This window comes from Bubalus kerabau, chromosome 4 (genome assembly GCF_029407905.1).
Source record: "Bubalus kerabau isolate K-KA32 ecotype Philippines breed swamp buffalo chromosome 4, PCC_UOA_SB_1v2, whole genome shotgun sequence".
In the NCBI taxonomy this organism is placed as follows: domain Eukaryota; kingdom Metazoa; phylum Chordata; class Mammalia; order Artiodactyla; family Bovidae; genus Bubalus; species Bubalus kerabau.
In genome coordinates this window covers 33,727,259-33,741,401 of record NC_073627.1, presented here as the reverse complement: position 1 = coordinate 33,741,401, position 14,143 = coordinate 33,727,259, and the positions used below count along the sequence as shown (strand labels likewise).

The following is a 14,143-nucleotide window of genomic DNA, read 5'->3' as shown; positions in this document are numbered from 1 at the left end:
CCACAGCAGGCTCGGAGGGAAGGAAGGGCGGGCAGCCCCTTCCCAGAGGACGGAGACCACAGTCACACTCTGAAGACCACGCACGGTTCTCCAGAGGCTCCAGCGCCATCAGACAGTGCCTGTGGGGCCTGAAAAGCTTTATCAAAAGTCCAAGCTCTTGTTCTGTGTGCTAAGTCTCTTCAGTCGTGTCTGACTCTTTGCGACACTATGGACTGTAGCCTGCCAGGCTCCTCTGTCCAAGGGATTCTCCAGGCAAGAATACTGGAGTGAGTGGCTTGCTGTACCCTCCTCCAGGGGATCTTCCTGACCCAGGGATCGAACCTGTGTCCCTTATGCCTCCTGCATTGGCAAGCAGGTTCTTTACCACTAGCACCACCTGGGAAGCCCCAAACTCTTGTTCAACTCATCCAAAAGAATCTGGTCTAGGAACACAAAGGCAAAACACATACACACACTGAGGAGCAAAGAGAACAAAGAAGCAGTTTGTTCAGGGCAGAAGCAGAAGCTACACACTCAAAGAAGAGTTCAGGCATGCTCAGAGTGAGGGGTACACCGCAGGGTTTGTTGATCCCCCTTTTATTTTTAACCCTTTGACTAAGTGGGTCTCTCTGATTAGGGGTGGAACAGTCGTTGGGGGAAGGTCGAGGAGTGGCCTGGATTGCATCAGGTGGCATCAGCTGCCATGGTCCTGTCCATTCATCTCCTGAAGTCACTATGCCTGCATTCAAAGAGATGTTTTCCCTTCAGTTCTACGTACTAGTCAAGCACCACACATAGAAGGTCGTACAGGGTCATCAGCAACCTGTGTGTGTTTTTATTGGAATATAATTGCTTTACAATGTTGTGTTAGTTCTTGCTGTACAATGATGTGAATCAGCTGTATGTATACATATACCTCCTCCTTCTTGAACCTCCCTCCCACTCCACCCCCCATCCCAGCCCTCAGATCATCATAGAGCATCGAACTGAGCCCCCTGTGCTAGACAGCAGCTTCCCACTATCTGTTTCACACGTGGTAGTGGATACACGTCAATGCTACTCTCTCAATTCGTCCCCCAATTCTCCTTCCCCCACTGTGTCCACAAACCCATTCTCCATGTCTGCTTCTTTACTCCTGTCCTACATTTTTATTTGCATGTGTTCCACAGTTTTCATGGTCGATTTCCTTGCTCAGATGCTCCAAGGTTTCTGTTTTAGATGCCACTTCTTCAAGCATCATGGCCTCATTAAAAGCAAAACAAAGAGGTGACGTTGTTGTTGTTCAGTCGCTAGGCTGTGCCCGACTCTTTGTGACTGCATGGACCACAGCACACCAGGCTTCCCTGTCCTTCACTATCTCCCGGAGTTTGCTCAGACTCATGTCCATTGAGTCAGTGATGCCATCCAACCATCTCATCCTCTGCCATCCCCTTCTCCTCCTGCCCTCAATCTTTCCCAGCATCAGGGTCTTTTCCAATGAGCTGGTTCTTCACATCAGGTCACCAAAGTGTTGGAGTTTCAGCTTCAGCATCAGTCCTTCCAGTGAGTATTCAGGGTTGATTTCCTTTAGGATTGACTGGTTTGATCTCCTTGCAGCCCGAGGGACTCTCAAGAGTCTTCTCCAGGTGACACTGACTCTGCCTAAATGCCTGGTCCTGTCTTTCCTGCCTCACCATGAGCCCGGGCTGAGCTCGCTCTTGGTGGAAGTACACACCCTCAGCTTCAGTTTGGGAGGTTCCCTCTCACGGATACCAAAATCCCTGGAAATACTCCCTTTTTTTCTTTATCACATGTTCATTTTCCTCTACTTTCTTTTAGTCTCCTACCCACAGTCTCTTCATCTTCAAAATCCAAACAGTTGAATGGCTGGGAGCAGTGGTTGCAGGGTTGGGCCAGTTTTCTTTGATTTCTTGCATCTTACGATGTTCTCTATCAAAGAGCCTTTGCAACCGAATTCCTTAAACAAACCCTGTCTCGTGTCATGCGTGTTCCTCTATGCTCCTAAGTGGTTATACCTCAGAAGAAGACCCCTGTCATCCTGTCTTTGTTTTATTTTTCTACTTACTCTTCCAAATGGAACAAGTCCATTTCAGTTGTTACTTTACTGTTGGAGAACTGTGGATGACTCGGGCACCTCCTCTGCCCTGCTCATACCCATCAGATACTGCTGGGCCCTTGATGGCCCTTCTTTGTTCTCTGTTTCCCAGCAGCAGACCCAGCCTCTCATTAAGGTGGTGGAATTTCATGCATTTTCACAATTAAACTAGCATTGTAATCAATTTAATTCTTAATTTAACTCTGCCTTCAGAATAGCTCTGTTGAACTTCCTCCTGACTTGTCCTTTTTCTCCACTTTCTTTTTTCTTTTCTTAAATTTTTTTTAACTTTTAAAATTTTTATTTTTAAAATCTGTACTTATTTACCTATTTATTTTGGTTGCACTGGGTCTTCGTTGCTGTGCACAGGCTTTCTCTAATAGTGAGGCACGGGCTTCTCACTGCCGTGGGTTCTCTTGTTGCAGAGCGAGGGCTCCAGAGCTCAGGCTCAGTAGTTGTGTCGCACGGGCTTAGTTGCTCTAAGGCACGTGAGATCTTCCCAGACCAGGGATCAAACCTGTGTCCCCTGCATTGTCAGGTGGATTCTTAACCTCTGAGCCACCAGGGAAGCCCTCCACTTCACTTTCTCAATTCATATACGCAATACATCTAAAGGATTGCAGTTTATTCAGTGGGATGCTGTCAGCCCTTGCAATCTATACACACAGGATTTTTCCGCTCAGGAAATTTTCCTCCTGTGATGAGGTTTAGCTCATTTGGTCGGGCCTTTCCTGCAGGAGCAGTGATGAACTGGATAGGTTCTTTGCACTTCATGTCTATTGGCTTCTCCCTCATTGCTTTCCTTCCCTTTGGCCTTTTCCTCTACATTCTAGGAAGTTTATCCTCAATGATACTAATCAAATTGTGGGCAATATTGCTTCTGCTTCTTACGCCTCCAGTGAAGACTTTAATTATGCTATTACATTTTCAATATCCCCACAGACCTTCCTCATCTCATCCTTTCCCCTTTCTAACATTGCTTTTGTATTTCAGCCTATTTTTCTGCAACCGTATATCACAGGAACCATTCTACTGATGATGCCGAACAGCTTTCTCGATGTCTTCTCTAAATCCAGTCATGGGTCGTTTTTCAGTTGCATTGTTCCTCTTAGTCTTCTGGATGCTCTTCCTTCCCTTGTTCTGTATTTATGTGAAGACCTTCTTACCCCTTTGTTTACCTCCAGGCATGATGAGATCTATTCAAACTCAGTGTTTGTCAACAAATGGTGTGTGACAATTATCTGCGATGCTACTCTCTTTCTACTATGTTCTTGTAACCAAAACTCCTTAGAGCTACAGTTCAAAGCAGCTTGAGGTACACAGTGTCCCCAGCAGCTTACTTGGTCATACCTTTGTTGCAGTAAGGTAGTGTCTTCTCACTCCAATCACTTTCTTATTCTCTCCATCTCGGAGCCTCTAGAAAACAGAGTAAGATAGACTCCCAGAATGCAGTACTACCAGATTTATTTCGCCATCTCTCACCTCTTCCTCTTCCTGTCTCCCCCCCACCCCACCTACAGTGCCCTCAGAACATCCTGTATCCCCACTCGCCCCTGTTCTGCAAAACACCCATCTCTCCTCCGGGAATTGCTGATCATTCTACACAAAAGACCGTTGCTGGGGAACCATCAATGGGACGTTCACAGAGCAGCACCCAGTGTTCTGTCCTGTACCAACCCTGGGTGTCTGAGCAGATGATAAAGACAGTCTGTTCTCCTGCTTTAAGCAGTCTCTTTAATATGAAGAGGACTGATTATACCATTAGGTGAATCCAGCTCTCTCTGCCCACCATCAGTGGGGAGTCCTCCCATGTCCTGGCATCCTCCCATGTCCTGGCATCCTCCCATGTCCTCCCATGTCTGTTCTTCTCCTTCTATTTTCTCTGCTTCAATGAATAATATGTCTATCTACCCAGTTACCTAGCCCAGAAACTACAGTGTTATTTTATACACCTCCTCTTCCCTCACTGCCCACATTTAAGCCTTAACAGCTTCTACAGGTTTTCCAAGTACCTCTCAGGGGCATGCCTTTCATTATGTCCCCTATTTAGACACATCTTACCTGGATTATTTCAATAAACTGAACCTTCAAGTCTCTTACCCACCCCAAGCCCACTTCACCCACATCCTCTCGTCTCAGCCAAAATCTTCAAAGTCACCCCCGACCCTGCTCATGTCTCTCTTTCTCTCACTATCCACACCTGGAGCATCAGAAAATCACAGGGGCTGTAGCTGCAAAGATGCCCAGAATGCCGTTGCCTTGCACCTCTTGCTACCACCCTGCTCTGAGCCACTGACACCTTTCCTCCTGGGTAGCCACGGTACTCTTTCACTAGTTTGTCTGCTTCCCTCTTGTAGTCTGTCATCAGCTGAGCAGCCAGAGTGATCGATTTATTTATTTGTTTATTTTTGGCTGCATTGGGTCTTTGTTGCTGCATGCAAGCTTTCTCTAGTTGAAGTGAGTAGGGGCGACTCCCTAATTGGGGTGCTTCAGCCCCTCATTGCGGTGTCTTCGCTTATCATGGAACAGGGGTCCTCGGGAGTGCAGGCCCAGTAGCTGCAGCTCCTAGGCTCTAGAACGCATGCTCATTAGTTGTGGCACCTTGGCTTAGCTGCCCTGCGGCATGTGGAATCTTCCTAGACCAGGGATTGAACCCGTGTCACCTGCATTAGCAGACAGATTCTCAACCACTGGACCACAAGGGAAGTCCCAGCACGATCAATTTAAAGCATAGATATGTCACTTTTTCACTCCACAGCCTGAAATAGCCCCTACTTCCCTCATTACACTGAGTCTCCTTCCCAGCCCTGTCCTGTTAACTCTGAGATCTCATCTCCTACTGCCCCGTCCCCGAGGCATGCCCCCTAAACCTCGCTGCGTCTCTGTCCTTTCCTCAGACGCTCCAGGCCGTTGCACCAGCTGTTCCCCTCCCTGGAATGCTCTTCCCTCTAACATCCCCAAGGCTTCATCTCTCATCTGCTTCAGTTCTTTATTTCAATGTCACCTTCTCAAGGAGTCCTACCCTATGACCTCATTTAAAATTGCAGCCCCCACACCATTTCTGAGCCCCTTATTCTGCTCTACTGTACCTTTCCCCCATAAGATTTACCCAAACAGCAACCCACTCCAGTATCTTGCCTGGGAAGTCCCATGGACGGAGAAGCCTGGTGGGTTAGAGTCCATGGGGTCGCAAAAGAAACAGACACAACTTAGCGACTAAACAACAACAAACATGTTCCATGGGCTTCCCTGGTGGCTCAGTGGTAAAGAATCTGCCTGCCAATGCAAGAGACACAGATGTAATCCCTGGGTCAGGAAGATCCCCTGGAGAAGGAAATGGCAGGATTCTTACCTGGGAAATTATGGAAAGAGGAGCCTGGCAGGCTGCAGTCTATGGGGTCACAAAGAGTCAGATACAACTTAGTGACTAAACAACAGCAACGACATATTATATAATTTACTTATGTTTATATTTTGCTGTCTGTCTCCACCTGTTGGATTCAAGCTCTGTAAGAAAAGGGATCCTTGTCTGTTTTGTTTGCTGATGTATTCCAAGCACCTAAAACAGTGCCTGGATGGAGCAGGTACTCAATAAATATTTGTTTAATGAATTAATAACATTCTACCTAGTCTCCCTAACTGTATTCTGGCAGCACTCTATACCAGCACTGCCCAATAGAAATAGCCTGCAAATCATAGTCGCAAATCTAAATTTTCTAGGGAATTCCCTGATGGTCCAGTGGTTAAGACTCAGTGCTTTCACTGTTGTGGGCCCAGGGTTCAACTCCTGGTTGGGGAACTAAGATCCCACAAGCTGTGCAATACAGCCCCCCAAAGAAGTCCAAATTTGAATTTTCTAGTAGCTGCATCAAAAAAAGTATAAAAGAAGTGGATTTTATTTTATTTTAATCATATATTTTAATAGTATATAATATCACATAATTTAATAGCATTTTATTTAACCCAGTATATTCAAAATATTATCATTTTAACATGTAATCAATGTAAGAAAAATGTTGTTTAAGAAAGTTGCTCATAAAATATTTTCCCTTTTTTCCTACAAGGCTTTAAAAGCTTGTGTATACAATTACACTTACAGGGCATCTCAGTTGAGACAAGCCATGTTTTAAATGCTTTCTGCCGGGAGTGCTGCCAGAATACAGTCAGGGAGACTAAGCAGAGAGACCGAGTAGAATGTTGTATTTTAAAGTACGTTTTAAGTGGTTATTAACCACGTGTGGCTGGTGGCTGCCAAACTAGACAGCACAGCTTCAGACCAACCTGTGTCCTGCTCTTAGAAGGACTAATAGCAGTATTTCACGATGCATGCAAGAGAAGTGATCATCTTTGTTCAAACCTCAAGTCTGAGTATTCACTTGAGTAAGCCTTCATGATCTTAGACATTGCCATTCAGATTCTCTAAACTCTTCCAGAACTTTTAAAATTGCTTATAACTCCATTCTCTTCTTCCTCTTTTTGATCACACTGCACCCTGAAGTCCAACAGCACTATTTGAAGTTCTCCCCAAATAGTTCTCTCTCTCTCTCCATGGCTTGTTCACATCTCTGTGTCTTCACATATGTCCCTACCTTGTCAACTTATCACTGTCAGGACCTAAAAAAGTTTCCTACCCGCCTGCCCACAAGCCCTCTCTAAGCTCTGAGCAGTGTACATTCCCTTCTCTATGTCCCTTGAATTTTTCATCCATTTTTAAAAAATTGAAGTATGGTTGATTTACACTGTCATGAATTCATTCTTACATTTCTTCTCTTGCATACACGTGAAATACTGCTATTAGTCCATCAAGGGTAGAAATCAAGATTTATTGGCACATAGTAGGTGATCTATAAATGAATAGCTCGGTAGACAATGAATAAGTAGATTGATAGATAGGCAAATGAATGAACAGGTTCAAAAATCACCTACAAGCTCAGAGAGGGGATGGAGAATGGGTCTTTTGAATGGAATGATCTGAGGTGCCTAACTCTGATATAAACCCTTCATCTGGAACTATTCCTTTGATAGAAAAGGACTGAAGTATATCTCACCGTAATCTTGGTAAAAGAATGATGACTTTAATTATTAATATATTGTATAGTATCTTCTGCTTGATTATTACAGCTTTTGGTGTACATAATCTGGTAGGAGTAAGCTAAAAGGATCTCACAGCTTGGACTCAGACAGATTTCCAGATTAGCAGTTACTTCCCAGGTGACTCAATGGAAAGAACCCACCTGCCAATGTAGGAGACAGTTCAACCCCTGGGTCAGGAAGATCCCCTGGAGAAGGAAATTGCAACCAATTCCAGTATTCTTGCCTGAAAAGCCCCTTGGACAGAGGAGCCTGGTGGACTACAGTCCATGCGGTTGCAAAGAATCAGACACAGCTTAATGACTCAACAGCAACAAGTGGTATTAGAAGTAGTAGTAATGACAATAATTAACAATTGGGTGGTAACCTAAAGTTAAACAGACTTTAGACTTATAATTTCATGCTTTGACTCAGCTAGTCAGAATATAACTTTCTTTTTCAGTAGCTGAATTTAACTTGGCCCTGGATCCATCTTTTTTCCTTTAAGAGTAGAAACCTCTTAACCTTGCATTTCAGGTTGAGTTGGTCATATCATGTTAAAAACTCAGTCTTTGGAGGGCAGTCAGTTCCCTGTCTTGACACAATCAGAGTCCCCCGCCCTGCCTGGGGTCTCACTCCTCTCACTAACAACCTCAGTTCTGTGTTTAATTCAGGTGCGATCATGAGAAAAAGGGACTGTTGGATTTAATCCACAAATCTATCAACCTGGAAACCTTTATTTTTAAAAATATTTTATTTAACTTTTTATTTTATATTACAGTATACCTGATTAACAATGTGTGATAGTTTTAGGTGAACAGTAAAGAGACTCAGCCAGTTGCCAGCATGAAGGATAGGGGAAAGGATAGTTAGGGAGTTTCAGATGGTCTTGTACACTCAGCTATATTTAAAATGGGTAACCTACAAGGACCTACTGTGTAGCACAGGGAACTCTGCTCCGTGTTATATGGCAGCCTGGATAAGAGGGGAGTTTGGGGGAGAATGAATACATTATATATATGACTTGGAAACTTTTAAATTCAGTTTATCCTGGGGTTTAAAATAACCTCAAGTCACCTGGAGTTGACAGTTAACATTTATGATGGTGTATTTGTCAAGACGTTTTTGTTTGCAAATGAAAAAGAAAACTAACTCAAATTCACCCAATGAAAAGAAAAAAAGTGGAAAGTGAAGGAGGGGAGGGAGGGAGAATAGGAAAGAAAATTTTGAGATTACATTAGATGTTTATCAGAACCCTTTGATGGCAACTAACCAAAATCCAACTGAAGTTGATTAGACAAAACAAAATAAAAAGGAGTGGATGAATTCATATCCCTGAAAAGCGAAGGATAGGGTTTAACATGGATAGGACTGGAGTTAGATATTCACTAGATGTCCTTGTTCAGGCAGGCAACCCCCATGGCTCTGAAACCTCAGACAAGTATTCTGTCTGCTTTGCTCCTTATTTATTGTATTTTTGGCTGCTCTGGGTGTTTGTTGCTGCTCTCAGGCTTCTCTAGTTGTGGTGGGCTGGCTTAGTTTCTCAGAGGCATGTGGGGTCTTAGTTCCCTGACCAGGGATCGAACCCTTGTCCCCTGCATTGGAAGGTGGATTCTTAACCACTGGACTGTCAGGGAAGTCCTTGCTTTCCTTCTTTTCCAGTATTTTCAGCCCAGTTCCTGGGCTGGCTCTGAGAGAGCTTTTTAAGGCTTTGGTTCGCCCATATTGAGCCAATCTATAATATGGACCCTTTCATTGGCCAAGCCAGGGTCCATGACAACCATCGAAGTCAGCCCCACCCAAAATACAAGGACTTACAAAGGCAAGGTCTCTAAAAGAAAACCAAGTTGTGTTACCAGAACATACTTTTTATATTATAATTAATTGTTATATAATTATTATTGTTAGGCAGGCAAACCTAACAGATGTCTACTCTAGACAGAAAACATCTGTATCTAAGAGGAAAGCCTGCTTGAAGTCCAACAGTTTCACATCAGAAACTGTTAGAAGTTTTGACTTCATCCCTGGCTCTAGGATTGGATTTGTAACGTAGGCATAGGTCTCAGAGACATTTGGTCTTGAGTATCTTTCAGGTATGGACCCATGACCTCAAGTGATTGACTCAGGCATACTGATACTAATTCTAAGATTCTTTTCTTCCTTTACTTTCTGTGGTTGGAGGTATGAGGATATAATCCCAAGTTCTTGGCCATCACCTTGCCATCCTGATGGGAGTCACTGACTAAAAGTGTATTCACTTTAAAGTACAACGATGTTGAGAGACATGATGTCTGTGTTCTAGGATGAGGCTGTATCTGAAGCCAGTATAGCCCCAGAATTAAGTTCTATAAACTATTAAATCTTCATTTTGATAAAAAAGAGAAAGTGTTTGGTGACTCCATGGATTCTGAGTCAAGAAGGAAGCTATCTCTAGGCCTCCAACTTTCGATGGAGTGTTATTTGTGACTGATTATTCTGGATTCCTTCTCCACCTTCTGGAGCTCTGGGGACCTCTTTGTGAACATCATGTGCCTGGACCTTGAAGAAGGGAGGGTCTCCCACCACCATCTTACCCTTGCTGGACTTGGTCAGTGTCCCCCCACCTCCAAGAGTCAGCATCGATGGTCGATACTCGTGGGGAGAGGGTCTCATCAGTGTTGGTAACACCTCCCCTCTTGATCTTCCTATCCAAGTGTGGGAGTGTCTAGGTGACAAGAAACCCAGAGTGTAGCCTGAATGCTATGAATAAGGGGGAAAGGGAAGAGAAAATATTTAAGTCACTTACTTCAATGTCCTGTTCTACTGAAGAAGAGCCATCAAATGACCCTGAGTTCTGCCTTGTTGGTAGCCTACATCTGATGAGCTTCCCAGGTGGCTCAGTGGTAAAGAACCTGCCTGCCAGTGCAGGAGACACAGGAGACATGGGTTCAATCCCTGGGTCAGGAAGATTCCCTGGAATAGGAAATGGCCACCCACTCCAGTATTCTTGCCTGGAAACCCCACGGACAGAGGAGCCTGGTAGGCTTCAGTCCATGGGGTCACAAAGAGCTGGACGCGACTGAGTTACTGAGCAGCTACAGCCTACTTTTGGCTGGCTGGCCCCTCGTGTCACTCCGTGTCACATCTTAAGAGTTATAAAGCTTCCATCCACAGCACTGGTGATTACTTACCCGGGGCCTGAGGTCATAAGGCAAATCTGCAAGCCATAAAACAAACAACAATAACAACAACAAAAAAAACCCACTTCAATTTTCTCAAATCTCCCAAGATTTGGAAAGGAACACAAAGTTACTGGTGTGTTTGCTGACTGGAGTGATTATGTGGTTCAATCATTTTGATTTACAATTGCATCTTTGTCCTTGTAGAAATTACTCTGCAGCTGAACAATGGGAGATGGAAAGGGATTAACCTTCCAACACAAGAATACAAGACCCATTCTAGGGAGCAGGCCTCCATCTGAGGTTAAGCAAAGTCTCCGATTTCTATGAATACACAAAATTAAAGCACATTCTTTTTTTCTTCTGCCTTCATTTTCTTTTCTTTTGATCTGCCATGAAAAGGGAATTATCAGCAACGTCTAAGCCCCCATTTTATTTTTGCAGCATAAAGCATTTGAATCTGTTTGACATGTTCTAGGAGCTCTGAAGTAATCTTTGGTGGTTGCGTGAAATAGACTTCAGAAAACTGAGAGACAAGAGGTCATCTTGGAATGTAAAGTTTATCCGCCATATTGCAAATACAATTGACCTTTTTTTTTTTTTTACTTTCCAGAAATAAACAGATCTGAGTCTTCTCTTTGCATATGAACAGGCCTTGAGTTAGGCCAGTGATTCTCAAACCTAGGTGGATATCAGATTCACCCAGAGGACCTATTAAAACACAGATTGCAGGGCCCCACCACCAGATTTCTAATTCAGTAGGTCCAGAGTGGACCAGAGAACTTGATTCCTTTTTTTTCCTTTTTAAGATTTTATTTATTTATTTTATTTTATTTATTGGCTGTCCTGGGTCTTCACTGCTGCATGTGGGCTTTCTCTAGCTGCAGTGAGCAGGCTTCTCATTGCGGTAGCTTCCCTTGTTGCAGAGCACAGGCTCCAGGGCACATGGGCCTCAGTAGTTGCAGCACATGGGCTCTGTAGTTCCGGCACACAGGTTTAGTGGCTCCACAGCATGTGGGCTTTTCCTGGATCAGGGATGGAACCCATGTCCCGTGCTGTGACAGGTGGGTTCTTTACCACTGGACCACTGGGGAAGCCCCAAACTTTGCATTTCCCAGGTGGTGCTGATGCTGGGTACCACCTCCTGGGATCTGAGGACCACATTCTGAGAACCATCACCCCCTACTGAGCACATAGAAAGCCATTCACCTCTTCCCAGCTGACTGGAAACATAGGATTCCTAGGAGCCAGTGTTCCCACCACTCCAACGTCATCCCCAAATGCACATGGACATAGAGGTGGGCAGAGAACGCAGCTGGTCTGGACCATCGGAATCCATGCTGTTCCACTTCAACCTGGTCATCTACTTCTTGAAAGGACTGTGGGAATAGATGAAGTCCAACTAAATGAGGACAAGCAAAGTCTCTTTATTCAGAGCTCACTCTAGCAAGGCCGTCAGCCACCATCATTTGCGCTTTGGTAGAGACGTTAACAGGTTTCCCTGGTGGCTCAGCAGTAAAGACTCTGCCTGACAATGCAGGAGACACAAGTTCAATCCCTGGGTTGGGAAGATCCCCTGGAGAAGGAAATGGCAACACACTCCAGTATTCTTGCCTGGGAAATCCCATGGACCGAGGAGCCTGGCGGGCCACAGTCCATGGGGTCACAAAGAGTCAGACACGATTTAGCGACTGAGCAACAATAACAAGAGACACAAAAGCAGGCAGAGGAATGGGAAAGCTAAATAGTTGGAAGAAAGGCATTCCCAGATGGAGGCTGTGGGCCATTGGGAGGCAGAGGACGGCAGATCAGAAGCTGGGCATCTTGTTTAGGGGTGGGTGTTTGAATTTCTCTAATTTCTGGTCCTTAATTGGGATAAAATTAAGAAAGTTGTCAGTTATTAATCAAGTCCTGGCCATTTTGAACTGATTCTTATAGAGGTTATTCCCTGTCTTTATGGACTGTTACTTAGACAGTAGACTTGTTTCCAAACCAAGGTCCAGTCACTGGCTGCTCAAAAACCAATAAGGAGGTCAGGTTGGTGGAAAGGAAAATCTGCTAAATGTGGATGCTAGCAGCTGGTGGGGAGAGCGGGTATATGTCCAAAGGCTGACTCCCCCACCCGGTAAGTCAGTGGGCAAGAGGTTTTGTAGACTGAGGAAGAGGGCTACATGCAGAAACAGCACAGCTCTGACAGTCAGCTTGAAATTGGTCATCATTGGTGTGACCAGCGTCATCTTTATTAGGTATTCAATTCCAAGGTCAGTTCATTCCCATTTCCTTGAGGCCAGTTCTCAGAATTATGGCAGCTTATGTCATGGCTGCAGTCTGGTGGTTATATGGTTGACTTCTTCACCTGGTAGGGGTTTCTGTATCTACACAGGATATGGCTCAGAATATTAACTGTAGCCCTTGAGGAGGAACCAAATGTTCTTGAATATGTTTAATGACTATGTTATTATTATTTGGTTTCCCTCAGCTGTTTTCCTTTGTTTGTTCATGTTCTCACTTCTCTGATTGAATTTATTTTTTGGCTAGTTTTTCCACCAACAAAAGGCAGGCTGAGGACATTGCAGGGGCAAGGACATAGGGTCCTGTTCCATTTCAGTCTGACTTATGGCAGGCTGGCTTTCTCAGCTGGTTGCTGTAGATAATGGGCTGGTCTCCTGGGCAGGTTGCTGTAGGTTCTAGGTCAGAGTTCTGCTTTTATGGCCCGGCCACTGTCTGTTCATATATTCCATCTTACATGATACCCAGTGGACACTCACTTTTTATAGTTTGCTAAATCCTCGGTGCATTCCAGACTGGCCAAATTCAATTAAAGGATAATTGTTGCTTATTAAAGCCCTACTATGTGCAAAGTGTTATATTAGGCCTGTGAGGTTTTTACAAGACACAGACACCAACGTCAGTGAGAAGCCAGCTTTGTCATTTGGGCATCAAGGAGAAAGAAAGTTCACAGCCTCCGTTGCTTAGAATCTTCCACCACATTTGCTGCAGAGGAGAGAGGAAGAGGGCGGCCAGGGCACCTTTCCTTTCCCAGGTCAGGGAGCTTGGTCCCAGCTGAGAGCTCAGCTTTGCACCTTTGCATCAGGAGCTGGTGTTCTTCCCTGCCCTGCAGGGTCAGACCCCACCATGGTTCCATCTGAAAAAACCTGCCACTTCTCTGCTGCAGGTGGATGAGCTGAAAGCCAAGCTGGCCACCCAGGAAGTGGAGCTGAGGCAGAAGAATGAAGATGCCGACAAGCTGATTCAGGTGGTGGGCGTGGAGTCGGACAAGGTGAGCAGAGAGAAAGCCATTGCCGATGAGGAGGAGCGGAAGGTGGCTCTCATCATGCTGGAGGTGCAGCAGAAGCAAAAGGACTGTGAAGAAGACCTGGCCAAGGCAGAGCCAGCGCTCACGGCAGCCCAGGCGGCCCTCAACACCCTCAACAAGGTAGGAGGAACGTGTGTGTGCTTGCTTATCCCTCTGGGGAGGAGCAGCCTCTCCTCTGACCCAGAGGCAGCCCACCACGCTGGTGTTCCAAGGGACACAAGGGTACAGTCCAGAGGACTTGGCTGGGACCAGCTGTCACTGGTTTATTCATTGAGCAAGCAGACATTTACATACGCTGAATATATGTCAGGATGCACAGGCTACCAGTGAAATCCCAGAGATGTGAGTCCCAAACATATCGGGACAGGAGGGGCCAACTCTCCAGCCTCCTCACTTCACTGATGAGAAAGCCAGAGCCCAGAGTCACAGGCCTCAATGTTAGAGCCAGACTTGAACTCACATCTTCAAAATGCAAGCCCAGAGACCTTATGGCTATGCAGTCCATGGTCATTTTACTTCTTCTGT

General features: G+C 45.1%; 1 protein-coding gene across 1 annotated transcript in view; it reads left to right on the top strand.

The window, feature by feature from the left end:
• The window catches only part of DNAH9 (dynein axonemal heavy chain 9), a 288,583-nt gene that overhangs the window by 190,347 nt on the left and 84,093 nt on the right, over positions 1–14,143 (top strand). The window contains exon 49 of the mRNA XM_055576493.1: positions 13,478–13,738. Within this exon, the coding sequence (XP_055432468.1) occupies positions 13,478–13,738 (261 nt within the window). The remainder of the gene's footprint in view (positions 1–13,477; positions 13,739–14,143) is intronic.